Genomic DNA, 26,696 nt, shown 5'->3' with positions numbered 1-26,696 from the left:
TGTGACTAAGTTCTAAGCCCTAATCTAGTGATTGCAGGAGCTGTTACATCTTTTTCTTTAGAAACTTCATGTCATGTTAAAACATGTTCCATTTGTATATCTTTATTAAGACATCCAGTTAGGGTTTGCACAGGTTAGGCAATCTCAGGTTTGTGAGGAAACAACAGACAACAATTCTATTGGAAAATTCTGGCTCAAATGTGTTTAAAGAATTGTATTTGCAGTTCTTATTGTCTGTATAGTTATCCCCCAAAACACAATTAGTATTTACTAGAAGCTCTGTTTTATGATGCAGGGTTATTTATTGCTTAATATTTCCACTTTTTCATAGGGCAGGATTAAGATGAAGAGTATCAGAAAGGTGAGCTGTTAAATATGGTAGAGAGTAAGGCCAAACTGAAAGCAGTAGTAAAACCAGACTGGTGGGCAGTCTGAGATTAAAATCCTCCCATCTACTGCTGCCCAAGCCTGGGGTCTTGTGGCAGTTTGCTTGGAGTGGGGAAGAAAGTTGAGGAGTGACTTCTGAAAATCCTTCAGCACCACTGTGGTAATGTTCCTCATGGCAGCATTAACTTGGTTGTTCTATGCTGCCTGTCCTCTTTTGAGCAATAGCAAAGCTTTGGTGCCTGCCTTAAGAGAAGTCTGTTGAATTGAGGTCTAGGTGTGGAACCAGCAATGGAAACCACATTGCATTGCATGGAGTGGGGGAGGCAAAGAACTGTTAGAGGTCACAGGTGGAATGTTTTATAACCTAAGGCAGAATTGTGTGTCTTGTATATCCTCATGAATCTACTTTTACCAGATTTTTGGGCTGCACTTGAACATGCTGTAATCTAGCATAGGCTATATAAGTTTGTTTCTCAAGGAGGGGAAAACATCTGTAGATGAATCTTCTCAGACTGAGCTAAATCTTTTTGATTTTAAACTATATCATATGGTTTCCATTGTGAGGATTTTAGTGCTAACAAATGAGAAGTAGCATTAAAGACAATAATGAGCTGTACAGATAAAAGGACTATAGTAGAGGAGAAAGAATTACAATTGGTGTTGGTGTTATCTAGTAAATTACTGATAGAGTAATGAGACTAATGAACATGGCTTCCCCTATTTTCCCTCTGTGCTCCTATCAGTTTAACAATTCTCCTTCCTGATGTAGAGGTCAAGGTCTTTACCAAGTATGTACCTTTTTGATAATTTTGTTCCTGTCTGTGCAGTGTCCTGGTCTCTCTGAGGTTTCTGAGAAGATTATCTCCTTCTTTTTCCCTCACCCTCCAGCTGCTTGGTTTGGAGCAAGCAGCTGCACCTGTTTGTGCTGTGTAGGGGTTTAATAGCTGGTGGGCTGTCCTTGTGTTCCATGGGGCTTGTGTTTGTGTCGTATTTGACTGCTGATTTTTATGAAACATTACATTAGATTCTTAAAAGTTTCTGACTATTTTGTCTTAAATTAGCCAGAGAATTTGTAAACAATTACAAGGATGAGGCAGGAAGTGAACTGTTTAATTATATAACCCTCATTTCCTTGGGAAACAAATTATGGAATGAACCTACTTTTTGTTTATGAATACAAAAAGAGAGTATTTAGAACACTGCTTCATATAGGTCACATGAAAACTATGCCTAGTTGCAAATTTCCAGAATCTAGAAAAGGAAACAACAGAGCAATGAGCTGCTTACAGAGCTTAAGTAGGAGTATCATGTGTAGCTTGTAGGTTGAATCTGGCCTGGGGAGCCAGGCAAGATTTTATCTTGACTTCCCGGTTACCTGGGCTGTGCAGGTGTCACTGTAGGGTGCATTAGAAGGGTGTAAGGTGACATGGAGATCCTCAAGTTAGTGCTGACCTGAAATGACAGTAGTGCTTCTGAATCCAAGTTGGTGTGGCCAGGCCAGGGGTTGAGCAGCATCATCAGTATCTAATGAAGCCTAAATATAAGAATACATATTTTATACTTGGGCCCACTTTTTGTCAACTGTGTGGTGGATCACATGTCAAGCTATCATATTGGATCAGCCACACAGAATTGGTTTAATGCTGCCTTATGCTTATCCAGTGACTGTGGTGGAAATTATGTAGTGAGTGTTGCCTGGTATTGTCATTGTAAGGATGACTGCCTGCATTATTTGCTGATGACAGTGAAACCTTGTGCCACAGGCAAAATCACCAGTTTCCTGGTTGGATTGTCTTATACCATCATATCTGTATATTGAATCTATTGAAATAAAGAAAGCTGTCAGGTCTCTTATCTTTTAGATAACAAAGGGGGCAGCTGTTTTTAAAAAACCCCACCTAATCACTAATGTTTTACAGACTTCTTTTTGACAAGTTCCTCGTGGGCTGAGATGAAGCTATCATACTTAATATAAGAACAGTTGATGTGTTCAGAATGATTTTTTTCTGGAATTATCTTAATTTTTAATGCCTAGCACTTCTGCAAATTGGAATTCTTGGCTTTCAAGATGGGCATGCGGGAATGTAAACAGGGAGTCACTAGCTGATTAAAAATGTTTGCCTATGTTGCCATCCAAATACAGGGAACCTCTTAGAAAGGAAAGAGTTTTGCTGTCTTCCAGAGAACTTTCAACTGTTTTAACCACTAGGTCTTATTTTCTCTTCAGCCTAATTCAGTTATACCTCTTTCAGCTTTTGTAGTGACTGATGGAAGGGATTCACAGCTGATACTCTCAAACTTTTTCCTGCATATTGTCAGGTTTTGAACTGCATAAGGCCAAGGGTCCATGTTGCATGTAAAGGTTGGAGTAGATTTCAAATCAGCAATTAATCACTGAACCTCTTAAGTTTTATGCATTTCACTCTTAGAGATGGGAGATGTTTCCTGATTTCTGTGTAAATCTACTTGTAGAATAAGACGGGGAAATTTTGGGAGGATTTTGAAACTTAATTCTTAGACAGCAAGTAAGTGTTGAGTTTGTGAACTAATAGGTCCCATTCTGCAGAGGAGAATAATCTTTGATGTGAAAAGGGGTAAATGCAGTATGACTGACACATCTTATGGGTACTTTTGTTCTGTAGGCTAAAATAAGCAGTTTTCCTACCAAGTGGAATCTTTTGTAATACAAACTCTTCTTAGTAATTTCCTTTTGTATCACAAACTTAATGCATTATCTGAAATATTTGAAACTATTTCTATGAGTACATTTTTCTCCATAGATCATGGAGTCATTCTAAAAGAAGAAATGTTTCTCAGTTTACTTTCTCCTGTGAAACTTTGCTCTAGAGTAGTGGTTAGTGGTGTTAATTAAAAATGGTAGGAATTTGCTAAAAGTCATACTAATTTTTTTTTTTGTTGCTGACATCTTTTTTATTTCCTGAGCATTTGATAGTATTGTACATTGCTTGTCAATGTATGTTTAATCTTTTCATTTTCAGTGAAGTTGTTTTCTGGTTTTCTTTCTATTTTTAGTGAAAAAAATAGGTTTTAGGTCAGATTTGAACAATTTATACTGGATGTTTCTATTGCTAGTTTTATTTACTGTATTTCTTCATTTCCACCAGTAAGACTTAGCTGAAGAAATACTTGACTGAGAACAAAGAGAAAAAAGAACTTACTAATATTTTTCTAGTGCTAATTATATTTCAGTTGTCAGAAGAGTAGGGAAAGAGAAGTTTGTGGTCATTTTGATAGAAAGGAAGCAGAGATAATACTGTTTTCATTATGAGAGGAGACTGTCCCAAATAACCTCTCTACTTTATGACTTAGCTTAGGAAAGTCCATCTCTTTTTAGCTGCTTTCAGTCCATATAGATGCTTCCATTTATTTCAGTGTGGGTAGGATTGGATGCAAAATTTGGTTTTGAGAAACAGAAATGGCTATGCTGTTCTTGATCAATTGTCACTGATTGCTAATTCATTGGTCAGTGTCATTGGTTCTGTTGGTTACAAATATAATTTAAAAAGAAAGTATTTCCCATGAAAAAAAATGTTTTGATGTTTGCCATTACTTTTATAGTTGGATAACAAAGCCCAAAATATTCTTAGGGCAGGTAGATAACCTATCCTTAGGCTAAGGAATTACTAGATAGGGATCTTTTTAAATGGTGCCAGCAAAGAAGATAGTCTTTACAGCAGGAATTTGTATCATAAAATCAGAACATAGATTTCTGAGTTTTACTCTTCTGATATTGAACATGTATGCTGCTAATATAGTCTGATAGTTCTTTCTCTTATTAGTGGGTTAGACAGTGAATAATTGTTCTATATTCACCTGTCTATGTCCACCATCTGTTGTGGGTTTTTTTCAGGTCCAAGAGTCTTAGTCTATTAAGTTGCTTTTCATATGGAAAGCATTTATTTTTTAACTATTTTTATTGACTTTTTTTTGGTCTTTGTGTCTACTGTGGTTCTATTTTATTCTTTGAGGTTGTGGGACCAAGAGGAGACCAACACTGCACAAAATGTGAAAGATGTAAACATATAAATAAGTATATATAATAGGATTTTTTTTTTACTTTGCTGTCTCTCTCCTTATAAATTCAGATGTGGTTTGCTTTTTAGTTTGCTTTTTGACTAGGTCTTAGCATTCAACTTTAAACATTTATATTTTTATGTATGCAGTATTATTTGTAGACTAAACTTGTGAAAAAGGATGCTAAAGGAATGCAGAGGTGATTTTACATCATGAGTGAGGATAGGCTAATGATTGTATGTAACCTTTTCAGGAAAAACACTGATGGCAGCTGTAGGGCTGCTCTTGTGCAAAAGTCTTCAGCTTTGTTTATTTTCCATTGCAGTTGGCTGTCTGTCCATCCAAGCCCAGCATTCAGTTTTTCAGCCCAGCATGAGGTAGTTTTTCAGATCATGGCATGTGGTAGATTTGTTGGTATGTGGAACTCAGAAGTCTTTCATTATAGTTGTCTTTTTTAATAAATTTGTAGCATGTTGTATGAAACTCTTAACATAAGAATGGTTTTCCTGGGTCCCTTGCATTCCTAGCAGAAGCATTGGCGTTTCCACATGCTTAGACATGGTAATATTAACGTTGTGTTGGGCTTTTCACTTGTATCCTGTTTTATGTTTCTACACTGTAGCACCCTGTTCCTGCTACTCAACCTGCTCAGTGTTGTTGTTCTGCGCTAGAATGTCGTGGGTTTGCCAAGGGAAAGAATAGTTGTCTATTGTTGAATAAAATGTTAAGTAAACATTTGTTGAATGTGATCCAAACTTATGAAAATGCTAATTAAAAAACAATTCTCAGCAGGAAAGTAATTTATCATGTAAAAAGTGCATCCGAAAAATTACACCTGCTGACAAAAGGCTTTTGTGATACAGTGTAATGTTCTGCTGCAGCTACCAACATGGATTTTTTCTGAAGAATAATGAATTTTATATGCAGCAGCCTAAGTTGCATCACAGTTTTGGTGCTGGAACTGGGACTGTGTACCTTGTTTGTTGGTGGGATGGAATGTACCCTGGCTGAGTTTATGGATGATGCTAGGGAAGGAGTAGTTAATAAGCTGGAGGGCAGGGCTGGCAAGCACTCAGCAAGCTCCGAGTGGGCCAAAGGGTCCTCAGAAGCTTCCACAAGGACAGGTGAAGTCCAAGCCCTGCACTACCAGCTGCAGGCAGGCTGGCTGGGAGCACCTCTGAACAAAAGACCCTGAGCATCCCGGTGAGCAAGCTGAGCATGGACCAGCCATGTGTCTGTGGCCTCTATCCAGCTGTGTTCATCCAGCATGAGAGGCTGACAAACTGGAGAGGCCTCAGCAGAGTGCCACTAAGCTGGGAGAGAACTTAGAGTACCTGGCATATGAGGAGAAACTTAAGAAATACATTTGTGTAGTCTGGGGAAATGTGACAGGCACTCTTGCAGCCTTCCATTGTGCAAGGGGGTCTGAGATACAGACGTGGGTTCTTAAACTGCCCAGTGAAAGCATGTGGGCAGTGGGTGTGAGCTACGTCAAGGGGAGTCCTGGCTGGCTGTAAGAGAGAAGTGCTCGCAGTGACAGGGGTGACACCTTCCCCCTGAGAACCACTGGTACCCCAGAGGTCTTGGTACTGTGGTCATTGCAGAACGTGGCTGGTTGTGGCTCAGAGGAACTTTCTCTAACACTGGTCCTGGTCTGAAGTCTTTGAGAACACCAGATGTCATTCATTCCCAACCTACATCACTCTATGGTAATGCCTGTCCTAAATTTTCTTGACAATTATTATCAGCATTTAGTGGTGAAGTTCCAGCTAAACTCTGAGCATGGTAGAACTTTGAATTTTGAATTGTGCTAGTTTAGAAAGACAAAGAATTTTCAGTTAATACAAAATTCAGTGTCTTTTATCTACATATTTTCATCTTATTGCTGCCATAATCATCTTAGCAAATAGAGACTTGGTTTACAAAACCTTTGTCTTTAATTGAGAAAATTAAACTTCATTAGGTGTTTCAGCTGCCTCTGGAAAACATCTGGCTGTTCTGTTTGTGTTAAATGTTTGAATGATTTATTTTTTTAGGACCACTAGGTGATTCTTCTTGCTTGAGAAAATGCAAATATTTTGTTGAATGTGCAGTTCTAAAATTATTTGATCTTTCATTATTTTTCATTTTATTTCCATCATCTGACATTATGAAAAGCTCTATGTACCCAAGTGGGTTTACTTCTCTTCTCAGATTACATTTTGGACAGAGTATTATGTAGTTTTATATGCAAACTCACTCAAAACCTTAAAATCTTAAATAGGAGATTATGTTCCTAGTCAAGATGGAATTGAACTAATAATAATTTGTGTCTAAATCAAGTGTAAATTTTAATTAACCATAACATTATGGTGAACTAACACTATACTATGATAAATTACCTAAAAATAATATTTAAAGAATAAAATTTAAGTGTGTCATGCCACTGAACCTTTGGGATTTGTGGGCTAACCAACACAAACCCACTATTTTCAGACTGAAATGCTAAATTAATGGTTAGCATCTTGCTGTCATGCAAAAAGTTTCCATATTTTCAGTTTGGTTTCTTTCAGTAACTAGTTTATTAAGAGCTGAGAGAGTTCTTGGAAGTTGTAAAGATGGAAATACTTGGGTTTATTTGTGAATCCATGAATAAAAGCAAGGTGTGAATTATGTATTAGTTCCATAGTTTTGAGGACCACAGGGGAAAAGAACAATTGATGATAATATTTCACGTCCTTAATATATTAATTTAAAATATAAAAGATAATTCCTTTAACTTTTATATCATTTGATGTATTTTTATTTAACAGTTGGTTTCCATCCAAAAGCAGTTTGAAAAAAAAGTAATAAATGCATCACCTATTAAAAAAAGAAATAACATTCTAGCATTTTCTAGGAAAATGAAAAGGAATAAAATCCTGACTGTATGACTGTTAAATGATATAAATTTATTTTGTAACCTTGTGGTCAATAAAAAGCAACATGTTGATTAATGTAAAGGCTTTATTTGGTGGAACACCATTTTATATTAGAAGTTGAATGTTTCAGTAAAGATCTCTTGCTTTATAAAACAATAGGTAGCAATGCAGAATCTGAATCTAGAACTAGTATTTTGTGATACAATTTCAGACTGGTTGATTTCACTGAGAGCAGTGAATATAATTAAAATCTCCTGCTGCTCTCTTCCCTCAGTGAGTTTTAGGTGAATCCTTATTTTTAACTGTCTGGCATGTGTGTAATGAAAAATCCTTTTATTTTTTGCCGTAATTTTTATTTTTTCTTCACTGCTGAATTTAAAACTAACAGGGGAAAAATTCTGGGGAGAAGACTTTCAGTCACTCTTCTGGTTTGATGATTGCAATGACTTTAAAGAAGACTATAATCTCCTCCCTCTGTCTGGTTTTGGGTCTTGTTTGTTTATTCTTTAATGCCTTGTTATTATAAAAGCAGATTATATTTTTAATTTATTTTTTCTTATGTTTTTCTTTCAAAATCCTTTCTGAATGAAAATGATGTTGCCTAGCTTCTAGGATGCACTGAAAAGAGGGAATTATATTGCTATCACAACTGGATTTTTTAAGGGTGATGACTCTACAAAACTCCTGGGATCCTCAGACTCACTGATACTTAATTTCCCATTCAAGAGTGTATTTGAAGCTTGTATTTCATATTTCTGAGTATGTTGACATAAAGTGAGCATTCTTTTTACTTTCACAGACATTAGTTTTATTTTAGAAGAGTTAAATTTAATTCCATTTATTTGATCCCTTTTATCCTTTCTCACCCCAATATATGGATTTCCTACAGTTATTTCTTTAAAGTGTAAATTTAAGTGGAAATACGGGTATTTTCTTAAAACTTTACAATACCATCTGCTAGTGTTACCAATTAAGAGTTTGAAGTATTGATTGATATCATTACATGCTGTATTGTATGTCATAATTAATTTATTATGGAATGGAGGAGAGTAATAAGTGCTTTATAATGTATTTCTATATTTCTGAGATGGAAAGAATTTTGTTACCTAGAGCTTGTTTTAGTGTGTTTTGAAGTGTCTGAAGCCATGGAGTGATTAATGGATATGAAATAGATGTTTTGTGAGGTTTTGTATTTTCATGAGATTGCAGAGAAGTGGGTGTGAAAACCCAGGCAGTTCCCCTCAGTTCTGTATTCGTGTCCATGCACTCTTTTGTTGTCAGTGGAAAAACGCTGAGTGGGTTAGTTTGTACTTAAGAGAAGCCATAGCTTCATGTAGTTTGGAATTTTAAGGTTTGATCGTGGGGCATATCTCTCCAAAATATTTTTAGTTTAGATATTATGTGTTGGTGTTTTGTTTACGAGTTGTAATTCCAATTAAAATGGTCTTTATTAAAAGGTAAAAACATAGTATTTCTAACAATGATTTTATTATTCTCAAATAAATATCTCAAGGTCTATGCAGCTGTTTTTTTAATTTAAAACATATCTAAAGGAGAAATTCTGGACAAATCAAGTATTTGTTAATAGGGTTGTTTTTTTGGTTTTTTGTTTGTTTGTTTGTTTTTACTGTGGAAGGTAATCATAATGTTATTTTGGCATTCTATTATATTGGGAATTTTTTTGATATTTTCACAATTCTTCTGTAGAGTAGTTCTCACTAAACAGGAAATTTTGTTTATACTTGGGAAACATTAGTGTGGCTTCAGTTAAGGTGCTTGCTTTTGTAATTTTATCTGTATAAATTCAGTGTAAAGCTTTTCAAACTGTTCCACCTTTAGCAATATTAAGCCAAAGGTATATTTATTGTTTTTTTCAAATGATTTAATGTATAATTTGAAAAATCTGTTAAGTTAATCTTCTGCATTTTTATTAATTGACAGACTTTTGGAACTTTCTTTTTCACTGTTTATAAGCCTTATTAAGAAATGAAATACATTTTATTTGTTATGTTTTCTAATGGTGTATTTCTACACAGGTGGAGAACGAACTTGTGGTGTACATGAACTGATCTGCATCAGAAAAGGTAAGCAATGATTTGTGAAAGTGAGCTCCTTAGCTTGTGAATATTCCTGGTGAGAAATCTGCTGCCCAGTGTTATGGTCTGACATTTTGCAAATCTTAGTGTATCTTAGTGCATCTTTGTGTTGCAGAATCTTTTGATGCTAACAGTGTCAATCGAAAAAAATAGTGGAATTATAAAATAAAATTTGATTTTTCACAAGAGGGAAAAATGTGCTCTTCCAAAATTCACTGAGTTGCATGGAATTTGTTAATGTTGTCTAGCTGTGATAGGTAACTATGAAAATTTTGATCTTTGCTTTATCCAGATATTTGTAGGATTATATGATTTGCAGGATTATATGATTTTTATTTGTAGGATTATATGATTATATAATTTGTACGATTATATGATTTTAAGTAATAGAAAGTTGTGAGGATATTTTGAAAAACTGATGTAATGAACTGGCAATCTCTGCCTCTGATTTCAGGTGAGATCCTAATGACTCAAACTTCTTTGCAAACTGCTGCAGCAATAGTGAGACCAGCAACTGACAGAGCACAGAGCAGAGCTGTGCTCCAGGGAGGGCTGTTACAGCTTAAAGCTGAGCTACAGTGTCTGAAGTTGGAGCTCAAGAGAACAGCTCAGCTGATGTAAAGGCTAGATACAGCTCTGTTTTCTGTCCCTTTTGGGAGCCCTATGCTCCTTCCTGCAGCATTGCTGTTGAATTTCTGTCTTCTCATCTGAAGGCTAACCCAAAACAAAACAAAAAAAAAGGTTTCTTCAAGGATTAGATCCTTGAATTGAGTCTCAGGTCAGAAGAGTCTCACTATTTTCAAAACGAAGGAGTAAGAAAACATGGTGGGAGAGGAGTAAGGCTGCAAGACTCTTTTGACAACAACATAGTGTTAGACTGCCTCTATAGTATTGTCAAACCACATCATACTCTCTGGGAAGAAATTTTGTTTGTCCTCTCTATTTCCATTGCATTCACTGAGACATTTTGGTAAAATTGTTTGAGTTTATCGAAACATTTATTTAACAATGTCTAACCTCAGAATTAAGTCTACCAGTTAAGGTCAAAATAACTTTATGGTCACAAGTAATCTTTTCCAAATCTCTGTTGAAAGAATTTTTGAGTGTGTATGTGTTACAGTACTGTGATTAAGAACATTTCTCTGCTTCTCTAAACTGTGAATAATTTAGATCTTGCTTTTATAAAGTTCTTTCTCATTTTGGAGGGGAGGTGAATTTTTCTTTTTATTGCTGTCTCTCTTTTTCCATTGACAGATAAGGTGGTACACACAGTGCTCTGTATTCCTTCTATAATAGCTCCTGTTTATATTTCTGAATTAGGAAACTCATTGGAATTTCAGAAAGCCTTCTGATAAACTTTCAAGATCTGTTAATCTTGCTAATCCTTATTTATTTTAAGATGCTGTACTGATTTTAAGAAAAACAAATTTTCTGTGTTCTTGGAGACAGTGCTGTATGGTTTTAATGTTAATTGCTGGGAAGTTAAATTGAAAAGATGTGTTTGTTTTTTTAAGATTCTGTGTTATATTTGGGCATTGAATTCTAAGCTCTGTTAGCCATTGATAAAAATTAAATAAAAATAGCATGGAACTTGTGTTTTACCATTGGTGGTTATAAATTAGCCGAGGGGTAAGTGTGATTAAAAGAGAAATATCCTCTTAGTGCCATTTATACTTGCTTTATGTTGGGTTCCTTTTTTGTTCATATGAGTCTCCATGTATATTCTAACCTTGTGTGTCCCTATGTTACTGACAAATTTCTCCTTGTGGTGCATGGATTTGGTGCATTCTTGTCTGTCTTCACTCCCTACTCGACATGTACCTTTAAAGCAGAAGGTGCTTGCCATTGTACGGCAAATCTTCTACTCATGTGGAGTTTTGGTTACTTTGTCTAAGACTTTACAACTTCTGATGCACATTCAAGATGCTTTTATTGTCTGACCAAGCCCAGGCTCCTAAGGATTACTTTATTTGCCGGTTGTCCAGCTCTGCTTGCTTGCCAGGATGAGATTGCAGACTCAAGATCTCTACTGACATCCTCAGAATAGGAAGGCATTTCCAAGCTGAGAGTTCCTGGCTGCCAGCAGTCTCGAGCTGGTCAAATCAGACCTTCCAGCTTTGTCCTTAGTGTCCCTGAGTGCTCATGTCAAGCTTATACAGGATGGAGTTTCCCACCTCTTGGCTGTGCCCTGAAAGCTTAGCCATTTTTTGGTCTGTGAGCTCATAGTAGAAGTTGAATGGAGAGATTAAGTGTTCACATTGACACATGGGTAATTCCCTGCAGTCTTGTCTGCTGCTGGTAAGGTTGCAGTGTGCCCTTCTCCTTTTTCTCTGGTGTCTGTGTGACTGTGGCACCGGAGAGTACATTCCAGCACTCCTGGCATTCATCCACTCCCTCATTTTCATCGACTACTGTCTGTGAGGCTTTGAGAGCTGGTGGTGTTTGACAAAATGGTTCTCCATTTGCTATTTGCCTGAAAGCCTCTTGTGCTTTCTGCCAGGGGAGTGGGTAACTGTGACTGCTCTGTGACTGGAGTTGGAATGCCTGTGTGGAACCTCTGAAAGAAACCTTGGTAGTAAATAGCCTGCAATGAATAACTGGAGTTCTTCCAGTGTACACTTGTGCTTTGCTTGTCTGTCCCTCTTTCTTACAGTGCTTCCAAGTACATGGCAGTTGAGAAGAAGCTAATAGGATAAATAGTGATCTTCCATCTTTTTTTCCTGCACTGAATAGGAAAAGGGAAAAGTAAGCATGCAAGCAAGCATGTGTCTTCTATGAATAATACATGGGAAAACTTTCCGGTTTCAAGTGATGGAATGTAATTACAATTTATATGGGGATTATGTGACTTGAAGAACACCTGTTGCTGGTGGTTAATTTTTCTTTCCATTCAGCAAAGTAACACATTCCTAAATTGTATTTTTCTTGCCTGCCCTTTTATTTTTTGTTTGGAAAATAGGAACCTTGGAATATCAGATGATGAAATGTGGACAGGGACCAGAAGGGTCTTCAAAGCTGTGGCTAGACCATTTATCTCAAATAAAATAATGAAAACTTCTTAGCTGTAGTTGAAGGCATAGCTGCAAAAGCAAAACCTAAACCTTAAAAAGGAAATGTCTGCTCTAAGGTTTTTCAGCTGTAAAAATGAAAATAACTTGAAACCTCAATTTTCCTGTTTTTTAGGTTTTGCATTTCTCAGATTAAATCAGTTTAAATGATAGACTCAGAGGTTTGCAAGTACCAGTTATAATGTTCATTGAATATCTGAGATTATGTCAGTTCTAGTGTAAATATGATCCCAGTATGGTATTGATACAGGACTCAGCTTTGTTACCCAAAGATGTAGCAATTGTCTGGCACAGGCCTCCTCCTGTGTCACATTAAGGTTATTATAGTTTTGCAGTTGCCCAAGAGAGACTGTGGTGGGTCCCCCTGTAGGCTGCACAAGAAGGATTGCAGTACTTTTATAGGTTTTTTTACTTGGTTTCCTTTTAGCAGATTCATACATTTTTGAGAAGAATCTGCAAAGAGCTGATCAGGAGTAAGGAGACGAATAGGCTTTTCTGGAAAGCCTTAAAAACTAATTCTTATGTATTTTTAAAGAGGCTTCCTCTGAATGCACAAATATAGGGAGTTAGTCTCCTGAAAATGGGAGTATTTTGTGGCTGTTATGTAACATCTAATAGCTACAAAATACTGAACAAGTTGCTTCCCAGCTTGTAAAAAGAACTTTAAAGATGTATGATCAGCTATTAGGGAATCACTGAAATATGTGTCTTCTATGTTTAACATAGTTAAGTAGTTGAAGTGTTTGTATGGTTTTATATTTACACATTATTGAAATCTGGAAATTAGAAAAATGGAAAAGTACATTCTTGCTTTTATTATAAATTAACATCTTGTTTACTTCTATTATTTAATGCAAGTTTGTGTTCACATGTTTTAGTGTCTGACAATACAAATTGAAGACTTGGCTGTGGAAAGAAGAGTCCTGCTTAGTTTTTGACATCAGAAGGTGACAGAGTTTCTCTGAAACTACTCAGTTAACGGTTTGTGGTTTTGCTGGATATCTTCCTAGTATCCAGCTGTTTTTGAGAGAGGATATTTGTGTAAGTTGTTCCTTTGGTTATTTGCTGTGGACATAAAAGAATTCAGGGAACTTGAGATTAGGCTTGAGAACAATAGATCTTTTTTAGCTGTATAGTGCAACTGCAAGTCTAACTTGGAATCAGCTGTTGTTATATTTAGTAATATTTTAATTAAGTCTGTTTCAGGTTCTCTTTGTACAAACAAGACAGATTTCTGATGTGTGTTTATGATATTGAGCTATAACTGAAGAAACTCCCCTTTAATATATTCTGCTATGTGTTCACTGTGTGACATGGAAATGACATTAGAGGAGAAAATATATGGCCATATTTTTAGGTTTCTTTCACCCAACATATTTCACTTGTTTATTTTTGAAGTAGTTGAAAGTGATAACTTCTAACTCAGCTATGTGTTTTGTATTTAATTCATGGAAATGTAGATTGAGTGTCCAAGTAAGGGCTGAGTTGCACAGAAGTTTAAAAAGTATTTTTAAGCCCTTTTTTTCTTTTGCAAGATGTTCTTTCCTTTTTATTGTTGTGGCAGTCTTGCAAACAAAGGAAATTATTCAGCAAACCGACTTTGTGACTAAGAATGGAACAGAAGTGCTCTCTTTAATATGCAAAAGAGAAGTTGCAAAAAGACAATGTCTTTGTCTGACAATGAAAAATGTCACTTGTAATAATAATTTTGAAAAGATAAGAAGGTGTGAATTTTTGCTTTGTCAGAAGTATGTTTTAAGTAGAACTATTCCTCTTTAATGTTCTGGTCAACTATCCTTATCCATTTGCATGTGTCTGAATGTTAAGCTGACAACTACACTTATTCCAAATGGCAAAAAGTAACATTTATTAATTAGTTTCATTTTACAGTAGAAACATTATTGAGTTGAAAGTCAACTGGATCTGATACTCAAATTATCTTACACTATTTGTGATAGTCTACACTTAGTAACTGCCTCTAAAAAAGAAATAAAATCATTTCCCCCTTTCTTGCTGCTGTCATCCAGTTGGTAGAACTACTTGTTCCTCTTCAAGAGAAGGGTATTGGCACAGATGGTAGCAATTTTTTTATATTAGATAACCTCATATTAATGTAAAATGTAAATATATGTTGTTTCTATAGTCATTTAGAGGTTCAGATTTGGACAGTACAAAATAAAGTGCACTTTCTCTTTTTACGAAGAGGAATAAAAACTCTTCATTTAGAAAATATAAACAATTAAAGCTACTTTTATAATATATGCAGAGATTAGTGATTGATACTTTTTTTCAAGACTTGAAAAAATTTTTTATCCCATGGATTCTAAACCTCATACACTTTAGACATATTGCTACATGTTAAAAAAAATTATAATGTTAAAATTAACACCACCAGAATATATATTCTGAATTTGCACTCTGTTGGAAAAGTAATCTGTACGTACATGTTTTGGATTAGAGACAATTCAATACAGAGTAAATACTTTTCTTTGAGCTTACTGATGCTCACAGAGGAAGCAGAATATTATTTTCCTGTGTTTGGAGTCTTCTGGAAAGCAGCAGTTCCTGGTGTCACCTAATTTCAGCTATGGCAGTATCTTTTCTTACGTGGCAAGTTTTGTGTGTAAGAAGTTTGCTGTATCTAAACCCTGGCATTTCTTCACTCCAGTTCTCATTTTCATATCATAATTTTTACCATGCAATACTTTGCTGTATATCCTGGCTAATTACTTTTGGATTATATGGATTGTCTCATGCTTTGTTGTTAATTGTAGAGTCTGATAGGGAAAAATGAGGTCTTAAAATATTTGTATTACATAGATTATTTTTCTTTCCCTGTAGTGGAGAGCTACTTTGTAATGAGTATGAACTTTTAAACTACAAGTCTCTAGACCCCTGTGGGTCTTCAATACTTTTGCTTTGGGAGGATTATTTGAGAATACCATTAAAAATTATAATCACTGCTGTTCTCTTACCTACTGCGTGGATAATAGTTATGTAATATGCTATGTAATTGCAACAGATTATTGGGATTTGGAGGTAATCAAGATGGTTCCATGATCAGTGTCTATACCAAGTGGCAAATGTGATGCTTCCTTCTCTGTTTCTTTTCAGAGATTTCTGTTCTGAGATACTATTTAATCAGAGATGAATGCCATGTAAGGGAGAAAGGACATTGAGGGACTAGTAACTCAGCAGGGATGGGAGGCTGACAACTTTTTCAGCACATAAGGATTTAGGAATTAAAAGATTTCTGTCAAAAGTTGAAATCTCCTCTCAGAGTATGGCTTCAATTACTCCTAAATTCTTTCTTAGATCAGTGGTATTTTGGAGCCAAGGGTCCTCTTTTTCCTGTAATTAAATTTATCAGCAAAAGACAGTTTCAGCATGGTATTTTAAAAGAAAGGGGAAAGAATCCTGGAAAAGACGATGTATAGAGGCAGTACTAGAGCTGCCACAAGCAGTTTTGTGCAGTTATGGATGTGATTAGTTAATGCAATGAACCAAGCTGGTTTTATCATAAACTGTGAGTTAGAAGTGTCTGAGGTCACCTGGCTTGTTCAGCCTGGAGGAGACTGAGGGGAGATCTCATTGCAGTTACAACTTCCTTGTGGGGGGAAGAGGAGGGGCAGGCACTGATCTCTGCTCTGTGGTGCCCAGTGACAGGACGAGAAGGAATGGCCTGGAGCTGTGTCAGGGGAGGTTTAGGACAAGGCTCTTCACCCAGAGGATGGTTGGACACTGGCTCAGGTTCCCCAGGTCAGTGGTCACAGCACCAGCCTGGCAGAGCTCAAGGAGTATTTGGACAATGCACTTCTTTGGGATGGTGCTGTGCAGGGCTGAGAATTGGACTTTGATCCTGGTGGGTCCCTTCCAACTCAGGATATTCTATGGTTCTAGAATTGTATTTTATGAAGTAAATGAACTCTATTTGATGTAATTATTTAGTCAAGTAATTTAATTGATCGTAATAAAATCAAATAAACTGAATTTGTTAGTTAAAATACATTCTAGAATTTCTTCCTGTGTGTAAGAATTCCTGGAATCTAGATGTTAATTTTTTTCTTTTTTTAAATTTTTTTAAATTTTTTTTGTGAGTCCTTTTAATTAGATAGTAAGGAAACAAAGAGACAAAGACGTTCTTCTTTGTCTCTGTAGCAGTGACTAATATCTCACAGCCAAGGTGAAGAGACAGAAGCTGAATGTTAAGAACATTGTTATTATTTCTGATAAATTTCCAGTGGAATAGGAGTGACAGTGGAGTTAAACCAGTCATGATACCTTTCACAATACACTAATTTTAGTAGAACCTTTTGTGTAAACAAACACATTTATTTTTTGCTTAATGTGATCTTATTTTGAAATTAACCCAAAAGTGGCGTCATGCTTCACTTCAGATAATATAAATTTTGTGTGTTCCTTCATATTTTTTTGAAAGGTCCATTTAAAGGGCACTGTTATTCCAGATAGAACCACTTTCATCCTTGTTTCATTTTGTCAGTCTTAAAAAACTTCTGAGAGGTTCATGTTGCTAGAATTGTTTATAATTTTCCTTAGGAAATGCGTCGCTCCTTTCAGTTTTGCCTTGAAATTGAATTGAGTTGCCATTTCAAGTTCATGCTCATTTGCAGTTGCTGTTGCTCAGAGTTGTGTCCTGGATGTCGATACTTAAAATGTTGAAGTACAGGCAGCTCATGGTGCAGGGGCTTGTAATTTGTACTGGAGAGTATGTAAACTTGCAGTCCAACAAAGTGCAAGATGCAGGAGCAACAAACTCGGAGGAAGGAAGATCAGAAGACTGGCAGAATAAAATGTATTTAGCACAGTATGCTGAGTGAGATAGCCATCAGTAGTGGGTAAGAAGTCTGTGCTGCATCAGGAAAGGCAAAATGCAGGTTTGAATTGGAGGCAGCAGCATTTTTATACAGAAAATCTTCAGTTTTAATGTTACCTAAATGTAACAAAAAATTAAAAGCATTGATACATGAGATGTAGTTGTGTGTTTTAAGTTGAGCTGAAAGACTTCCTGATGTTTGTTTTGGCAAAACATAGAAGAAATCGCTACATTTTTAGAAAGGAATATTGTAGTCCATTGTTTTATATGGGAGATAGAAGAAAGAACAAAACAGGAATCATAGGATATATGTTTGGAATTTTGTCTTTTGAAGTATTTAATAAAATGTATAGAGTTCATTGTCTATCACTGATTTTTAGCAGCAACACCAGCTAGTCAATTTTTGTGCTTTTGTTTTTTGTTTGGGAAAGCATTCTAATAGTGATGCTGCCATATATAGTTCATGTTTTTGAAACAGTGCTGGTAGTCAAGAATTTAATGTTTAAAGTCGGAATTCTAAGGCAACAGTGGATAAACTATTACCCCCTGTAGGTGTAGCATTTTGTTTAGGTTTTATTCACTTGTTGCCTCTTCAACTACTCCAGCAAACAGAAAGACAGTAATTATGTATAAATTCGCAAATTGCTGTGAAACATTGTGTATTGAGTTTCCATTGTTAAAGAAAAGCTGTTTAGAAAGACCATGAAAATCTTAGGTAGCCTTCAAGCCCAGTTACTTGCTTTTAAAGAAGAGACAACCCTATGTAATTAGTAAAAGAAATTTACATGTAAATTGACACGTATGAAAGTACAGTCCCTACTCCTGTTGAGTAATCAGACCAAAGTATTTCATTTGTAAGCAGGCTCAGGTGTAGAGGGATTTGTTTGTTTTTTTTCTGTTATGACATGTCTCTGAGAAATAAATACATCCTGTTTGGAGATAAATAATTCAAGCATGGAGAAAAGGCAATCAAGGCACAAATCCTGTTGTTTTGTTCAGTAACCTGCTCAGCTTTCTAAAAATATGTTAATTTCTTGTGCAAGTGGCAAAGTTGGAAAGAAGTGACAAGCTGCAGTGAATGGCATTTGTATGAAAATATTTTGAGCTGGACAGCACAATTTATTTTCATGGAATGTCAAGATGTAATGGTGTAAAAAATGAATAACAGTAAATCATTTTTCTTCAGGACTAAATACAAAACAGTAGTCCTGTATATTAAAAAAAAATTAAAGGGCTAAAGTTTCTCAGATCAAGTTGTAAAAAAACCCCAAAACCCAAGTTATAAACAAAAACAAGCTTACATATTACATTTTAAATGTTTTTTGTGCTAGAATCCTAAAGATAACTGGCATTTTTCAGGTCATACCCCCTAGTTACTTAATTTGTGTACAGAAGAGATAGTATTGCATTTGTAAATGAATAATTGAAACACCACTAAGATAACTGTGTGGCTTTTTACATTACTAGCTAAGTGAGTGGTATGATGTAGAGTGTGAAAGCTCAAAAATAATTGACTTCATATTAAATAAAGTTTGGGGCTAGATACATATTAAAATATTAAATGCTTTTAAATTTCATATTAAAAAAGTTTCATATTTTTAAAATGCCTGAGGATTTTTGTTGTTTTGGTGGTATATATTTGAAGTTGTCATTTTCTGAAGAGTTTGAAAGATCTTCTTGAAATGAAAAATTATGTCATAACACAGAAGTTACTATTTGAGAAAGAGGTGGTAATTTGATATTTAAAATGAAGAGGTGGTAAGTTTCTGTGTTCTAATATTTCTGATTCTAGTGGTGATAACAACAAAATGGAATTAAAGTGATGTTAAGGTAATACTTCTGTAATGACTGTGACTTTCTATGCCTCTTCCTTAGCCAGCAATTCAATTAGTCCTGATAACTTTGTAGAAAGACGTTTGTTCTTTTAGTATTTCTAAAACTGCCTTATATTATAATGAGTTTCAAACAGAAATTCAAAATTTCATTGGTGTTTTTCTTAAGAACCGAAAATAATTAAGTTTATAGAAGTGGGACCTTTGAATTTAAAGTAAGACTTTGAGAAAATACTGCTTTTCTACTGGTGTCTGATAGTAGAAGAAACCACTGAACCTCTGAGAGTTTTAAAAATGCTTTTCATGGTACAATTAATTCCCAGACAACTCAGAATTTGTTACAATTTGTTTTGAATCAAAATAAATCTGGTGGTGAATGTGGCATAGATGTATTTTTTATGTAAAAAAGAACTTTTAAATTTTTTCTGTCTATGAAGTATACCTGCTTGACACTTAACATGTAAGAAACTAACTGAAGGATTAATGTGATGTATAAAACCTGTATTCTTAGGTGGGAATCTGTGCACATTTGATGTGGAAAATTGAAGTACATTTTTTATTCCCTGGCTTTATAATGGTAATACTTTACAGTATTTCAGTTTGATAATTTACCTAATCTGTGAACAAGTATTCTAAGACTCTTTACATGAGTGCAAATTGATACAGAAATATAATTTTCAAGTCCTATGTTCACACTGAATTACATAAATAATTAATTAGTTTTGCTGCAGCTAAAGTTTCATTCCTTTTGTAAGGTATCAGCCAATGTTTCTTTTTTCATCCAGAAAAATGTCATCAGATACTGTGTTTCCATAGAGAACTATAAGGCTTTCAGACAGTGCCTTTTTTAACTACTTAGTATCCAGGAAGTACTGGAGAAAAAAAAAAACAACCAAAGTATTCAGCTTTCAGTTCCTTAAGGTTAAGTTCCTTACGCGCATATTTTGATGGATCAAGGCACATGATTGCTGAACAACGTAAGCATAAGTAAAAATTTAAAAGTTGACATTTAAACCTACGGTTTGAAAAGATCAAATGTGACATATGTGAGACTGTTTTTCCCTGAAGTTGCTGTACAGTTCTATCCTATTAACAGGAGACTGTCACTGCCCTTTGTTGAGAATCATTCCATGACTGGAATTCAGTTAAATCTCCTCCTCAAAGCAGTGTGGACACTGAATTCAGGTCAAGTTGCTTAGGACAGCCTGCTCCAATAATAAAGCAATCATTCTCATAGTTCATTCAGAGATCCCATGATTTTTATCTGCCTTCTGATCTGTCTTCTTTTCTGCCTTCGCTTCACTTTCTGACTTGTTCCGTGTACCCTAAATTGGTGTCACACCTTCTTCATATCTCACACTGGTTTCCTCCCTGAACATCATTAACCTGTGCCACCTTCTACTGCTCTTTCACTTCTGCTGGTCCCTGTGTTCTGGTGAATTGTAGTTCCCTCTTGCTGCCTTTTCTGCCACTGCCTCTGTGTTTGATAGATGTTATAGCTGGAACTTACTGAAAATTAAGATTTTCTGTTCTGGGCCCAGTCTCTGGTCTCATTTGGGTCAGGATCAATAATTCAGAGAAAGCTGGGTGTTGTTTCAATAGCCTCAGATATTCTCAGTTATGCATATGCAGTCTTGGAAGGGGTGGGAGCATGCCTACTGCCAGCAGAACTTGGGGAGATTTAATCTGTTAAGCTTTGAGGTAAAAAATTAATATATATGAACTGAGGCTTTTGTCAAATCTCAGAGTATTCCTGTGGGTGGGAAGAGTCCATGAAAAATGGTAAATAGACACCTGACAAACAATAAATGAAAGCCTGACACATGCCAAAGTTCATGATGATTAAAATATTAATTTAAAAAAAATTAGCTTACTTTCCTCTATGTTCCAGAATAGAAATCCACTTTTCTCACCTTGTTACCCCTCTTGATTCAGCAGGATGTCTCATTTGAAGTTGTTGACAAGTTCCTTTTCATGGGAAAATTTTCAGGGGCAGTTTAGGCAAAATGTTACATGATCTCTTCTGGTCAGAGGTAAGAAGCGAAGCAAAAATAATTGCCAGTTTTAGATAGGTCTGGATGTCTAGCTCAAAACAGAAGTGCAAATCTGTCCAATTTGTTTTTCATGGTGGAAGGCACATTTCTTTGGATCTTTCTTTGTCAGATTTAAAAGACACCTGTATAATAATTTAAGAACAGCACCACAGACACAAATGTTCCCTGTCATCCTGCAAAACGAACTGAGGAGGTTGTGGAACTGCATGTGTTTCTCAGTCAGTACTTTTACATAGATGTATGAGCCCAGATTTACAAAGGGCATATGTCGAATCAGAGAATGATTTCATTTGGAAGGCTCCTGGGAAAGTAATTTGCAGTTCAGTCCCCTGCTCAAAGCAGGGATAACATTGAAGTTGGATTCTATAACTGATCTAGGCAATCTGTTCCAGTGATAAACTCCTCTCATTCTGGATTTTTCCCGCCTCATCTCCAATTGGAACTCTTCTTGTAGTTATTTTGGACTCCTGCATCTTGTCCTCTTGTATTGCATCTCTGAATGCTGAGGCTGTTGCCAACTGTTCTTTAATTCCACTCCTTTTTAAATAGTGAAAGATGTTACCGTGCAGCATTATAGTCCTAAAGTGAAGTGCCAAGATCTTGGCAAACAGAATTTGTAAATCTGATAAAGCTTCATAAATCTTTATTAAATTGAAAAAAAAATCAACCCCTGAGAACGGAATTTATGGAGTTGAGTGTGGAGTCTTGCAAAGTCAGGAGGAAGAAAAGGGATATGGGAAATCCCAGTTTTCATCCAGATTAATGCAGTTGTGTTCAGCTCTGAAGTATGTGTTGTCTATGTGTTGTGGCCACAAAATCCACTCTTAGGTGTTACTCTTCCTGTTTAGAATGCAGGTTTGAGACATAACTGAACCTATAATGTTTCTTAATTGTCAGTACACTACTAATAAACCAGTTAACAAATTATTTAATCTATTAGGTATTGCTAGAAATCACAATTTTGTAATGCTTTCCATGGTTATTAATTGCATGTAGTTACTGAGTTCTATCACATTTTTGCCCATAAATTGCACCCAAATACTATTTATCGAATTGCAGTTTTATAACCCTTCACTTTAACCTCCCACTCTACTTCACAATAAATTTGCAATCCTGTCACTATTTTAACTTCTCGCTTCCAGTTTTTTGGATATAGAGTCTGCTGGGTTTCCTAAGGGCCTTCCCTCTGAGATCCTGGCAGCCTTTATTAATGAAGCAGCTCAGCTTCATTATAGTCTATGGGCATCTGCACTCCTTTCAAAAGATCTGCCCTCTCTTGGTCTTGAACTGCCTTTATGAGTTGTTACTTATTTCTCACATTTCTAGACTCTTGTTTTCACTGATCTTCTATATGTCTTTCCCTGCCCACTCTCCTTTCAAATAAAAAAGCTGCCATTAAAATACTCTTTCCTGTTGCTTCAATTTGCCAATCTATTTGCAGATTTCATATTTCTACAACCTGCTCCTTGATCATCTTAGTCTTAAATGGTGTAATTGATGTTGTTAGATGCTGGCACATGTCAAAGATTCTAGACCTTTCAAAGACCCCCAATACTGCCTTGCAGTTATCTGCTTAATAGCAATTACATATTCTTTATTTTACATACTCTCTGAGACATGTCAGTCTACTTTGGCTTTTTTCCCCCCACCTGGTTTTAAGTGTGCTTTATCTCTATTTCACTCTCTATTAGCTCTTTCTTGGGTCATATGCAAGTGACCATACGTGGTTTTTCTCGCTCTGTTTTTTGCTCTTAGTTCCTTTCCAGTGCTATCTCAGGTGTTCTATCAGAAATCACTGGTTTCGGGAGCTTCTGATAATCTCCCTGTTCTTCTGCAGAGACTGTCCAGTCCTCCATCAGAAACTTTTGCTCACAGTGTCAGTCCCTCTCAGATTAGGACCAGATGCTTTTCTGTTCTTTGAAAAGGGGATTAAACATTAACTCAGTTTTAAATGGTGGGGTTTTAATTATATCTGGCATATATATTTTTGCATCTTTTGAAGTATTTATTAATGATCAATTATTATAATATTACAACTTTGCAAACCTTTACAAAGTTTTTAAAAATGTGTTTCTTTGTGTTTCTTTTAGTATCTCCGGAAGCAATTGGATTCCTGTCTGCAGTTGGGGTGTTCATTATTCTCATGCTGCTACTTTTCCTATATATTAATAAGAAGATGTGTATTGAAAATGTTAGTGGTTTCCCAGATCTCGATTCAGGATACACTACAAGAAAGAATTCACAAGACAAACTTTGTAAGTATCTGACATACAGTGTACTAAACTTAACTACAAGAATACACAGTTTTACAAGGATGTAGCAGCACAACAATGCTGGTTTTTCCTGTGACTGCAGTACTTGAAAGGAGAAACCTTTGTACCCACAAGCCACAGAAATTCAACAGCTATATAACCAAGAGTTTGCATTTACTTATGGGGAGATACTTTTCTTGCACTCCAAGAATACTCTTGAACTTATTTTAAACAATCCGTAATTTTGTATAATTAAATCTTTTCAGGTAAATTTCTGAATGGGATAATTGGATTTTCACTCAGCCTGTTAAAATCCTTCGCCATACTTTTGGAGAAGGTCTTGCTTTTATTCACCCAGAAAATAATTTTAAAGAATAATATTAGTGCTATCTTATATCTTATAACACATTATTGAATATTTTTTAATACAACAAGGTCTTTAAGGATCATGTGTAATGAAAGAAATTAGACCTTGAAAAAGATATTGAGGGTTTGTAAAACAGCCTCTTTCTACTTTTGTACTGTGAAAATTGAACAGGCTTTGTTGGCTGACTTGAGAGAGAGTCAGGCACCAGAAAACAGAATGTGAAATTGAAGAGCCTTCTTCCCCTCTACTTCTCTAAAAGATGGATCTAAATTTTTATTTGCAATTTTCCAAGAAGCAAAAAAAAATTTTTCCCTAGAAATTGTCTGTCATATTAACTTTCTTCTTTTGCTACAATACAAGTCCTGATACTCCAAAGTATCTTACCTTATGTAAAAGACAACAAATATTTTGGGGTGAAGAAGTCTCCATGTGTGTGTTGTGTTATGTTGAAAGCTTGTTGTAGTGTGACACTGATGAAAATTTAAATGTCTCACGACTTGTTTTTCACAGGTTAGAATATAAAAATAATCAACCTCACACAGTTGTCTTGGTTTTGAAAATAATGAATTGTATTATGGCTAGTTGATGCTGCAGTTGATGAAAGACTATAGTTTTGCTGGTTGATTGTGGCTTCAAGTTATTTATTTAGCTGTTTTCTTATTATTTGCAATGATTATTGAATGAAAAGAGAAAAACTGCAACTTCCCCTGGTAAATCTATTGATTTTTGAGATAGAAAAGGCAAATAGCTCTGAAATTGAAGCTGGAGAAACAGAGATGATCAGTTTGTGAAACAGAGGACCTCTCAGTATTATGAGCTGTTGCTGAATAGGCTGGACAAATGGCGTTCTTTAGAAACCTTCAGCAAAATCTGAGCCTTCCCTCCATGTCTTCCCTGGTGGACACGCTCAGCAGTGCTGTGGATGACCTGGCCAGTGTTGTTGGTGAGGTTGGCTACTCTGTAGCTGACTCAGTGACAGAGCAAGTAACCAGCATGATCAATGGCCTGCGGGCAGAAGATGAGAGCTCCAAAACGCAGAGTGATAAACCTGTGGAAGGCAGAGAGGAACACACACCCTCATTAACTCATTCTCAGGAAATTAATATGAAAACAAAGAGAGGTGCTGCAGAACATAAAGAGACTCATAATTCTAATTCACTGGATTTTGTAAAAAAAGGTACAAGTCAAGTTGGAGTATCTGACCATGTCTTGAACAAAAACCAGTGCCAGTTAAGGGGCGCGGGTCATAATAATCCTCTCAGTGATACAGAAGTACCTCAGGATTTGAAGACTGTCGGAGGACCTTTTAAAAGGGCAGTAGTAGGGGGAAATGAGTGTTTTGTAAATGATAAATTCTTGAAGGATAGTAACCTGAAAAGTAAAAAACTTTCAGTGGACCAGTCTACTGAGGAGCAAGGTTTATATGCAGTATCAGATAATTCTATGAATCACGAGCATAAAAAAACCAAACCACAGTCACCTGGAGCTGATTTTAAAGATTCTGATAAAGTGCACAGTATGAATGTTCCCCAAGATTTAGAAACAAAGTTTGTTGAAGTACAGGAGAAATTATCAGACTCCAGCTTGAAGAAGATGCACAATGACCGTCCCAGTTGCCTTAATGAAATCAAAGAAAAGAAATCTGAAGCCTTCTTTGACAGAAAAAGAAAACCCATCTCAAAAGATGAAGGCAGTGTGTCAACTACAATTGCAAATGAAGGTAAAAGGAAAAACTCAAAGAAATTAGAAAGAGAGCTGTGTAATAAGAAGACAGCAGGAAAAGGTGAGGAGTCTGTCAGCAAACTGCATTCTTCAGCCTTTCCTGAAACTTATGATATTTCCTACTTTTTTCACTGAATTTACACATTTAATAATAGTGTTTCCTGTGAGTGAAAGTAGGTTTGCTTCAGTGCTTCATTTTCTAATTATGTTGATATTTCTTGGAAGTTAATTACTTTACAAAGTATTTCTTAAAGGAACTGATTATTAAATGCCTTTTCTATGTTCTAACTTTATTCTTTCTCTATACAGTTTTTCTTGCCTTCTCTACCTTGTGTGGTTTCTGCTGAAAACTATGAATTAATTAATACTGGAAGTTAATGCTTGTGTGAAAGTGATTTTTATTTTGTTTCTTTTAAAAGCATTGCATAAGATGTGCTATGACAATAAAAGCAATTACTTCCTTTGCATTTGCATTACAGTAGATCTTTGGAATATTTCTGGGATACATAAGATAATGATTTCAAGACACAATGAGAAATGAGAAACTCAATAAGAAATGGCAATTAAGTGATTTTAAGTAGAGAAATAAGTGAATGAAGCTTGTCTTAAAGTTGTAGTCCTGAAAGAAAACCTGTGTGTTGTTGTTATGGATACTTTGTTTGCCGTCTTCAACATCCAGTCTTAGTGTGATATGGGAATTGCAACAGCAGTTTGTAAGAAAGAAGTAAAACCTTACAATTTTACATACTTTTGCAGGCTGCATAGTAAAATTTTAGAAAGCAACACATGCTTTTCCAGAGGTACTGATTCTGCAAAGAAATGAATGATTTCCTGGTACAAACCCATTTTTTTCCTTCAGTTATTTGTGTTTTCCTTATCTGAAAATTTCAGTTATCTGCTTTGTTGAGTTTTGGTTTGGTTTTGTTTGTTTGGTGTTTTTTTAGTTTGAATTAGGAGTGTTTTCCATGTTTGTATGATAAACTATGATCTTATCTATTTCTTTGCATAATAATATATTTACAAGGTATATTCTCTCAAAAATGGCATTTAGGTCCCATAATAAGCAAATTAATAACTTTCAATAGGTTAAAAAATCCTTATGACCAGTTTCAGCCAAATAAAAGAAAGGTTTTACTAAGAACATAAATT

The 26,696-nt window shown here is 35.6% G+C and overlaps 1 protein-coding gene across 8 annotated transcripts in view; it reads left to right on the top strand.

Annotated features, from left to right (window-relative positions):
- The window catches only part of SYT14 (synaptotagmin 14), an 88,205-nt gene that overhangs the window by 2,600 nt on the left and 58,909 nt on the right, over nucleotides 1-26,696 (top strand). For 4 of the 8 annotated variants that reach the window (XM_068185796.1, XM_068185794.1, XM_068185792.1 and 1 more), the window contains exons 2-3: nucleotides 9,359-9,406; nucleotides 23,297-23,461. In XM_068185796.1, the coding sequence (XP_068041897.1) occupies nucleotides 9,359-9,406; nucleotides 23,297-23,461 (213 nt within the window). Of the gene's footprint in view, nucleotides 1-9,358; nucleotides 9,407-23,296; nucleotides 23,462-24,275; nucleotides 25,609-26,696 lie in introns of those variants that run through there. The other 4 variants (XM_068185790.1, XM_068185791.1, XM_068185788.1 and 1 more) reach the window with 4 other exon arrangements.

Source organism: Anomalospiza imberbis, chromosome 3, assembly GCF_031753505.1.
Source record: "Anomalospiza imberbis isolate Cuckoo-Finch-1a 21T00152 chromosome 3, ASM3175350v1, whole genome shotgun sequence".
In the NCBI taxonomy this organism is placed as follows: domain Eukaryota; kingdom Metazoa; phylum Chordata; class Aves; order Passeriformes; family Viduidae; genus Anomalospiza; species Anomalospiza imberbis.
The sequence above is the reverse complement of the archived record's forward strand: the minus strand, read 5'-3'. Positions and strand labels throughout refer to the sequence as shown.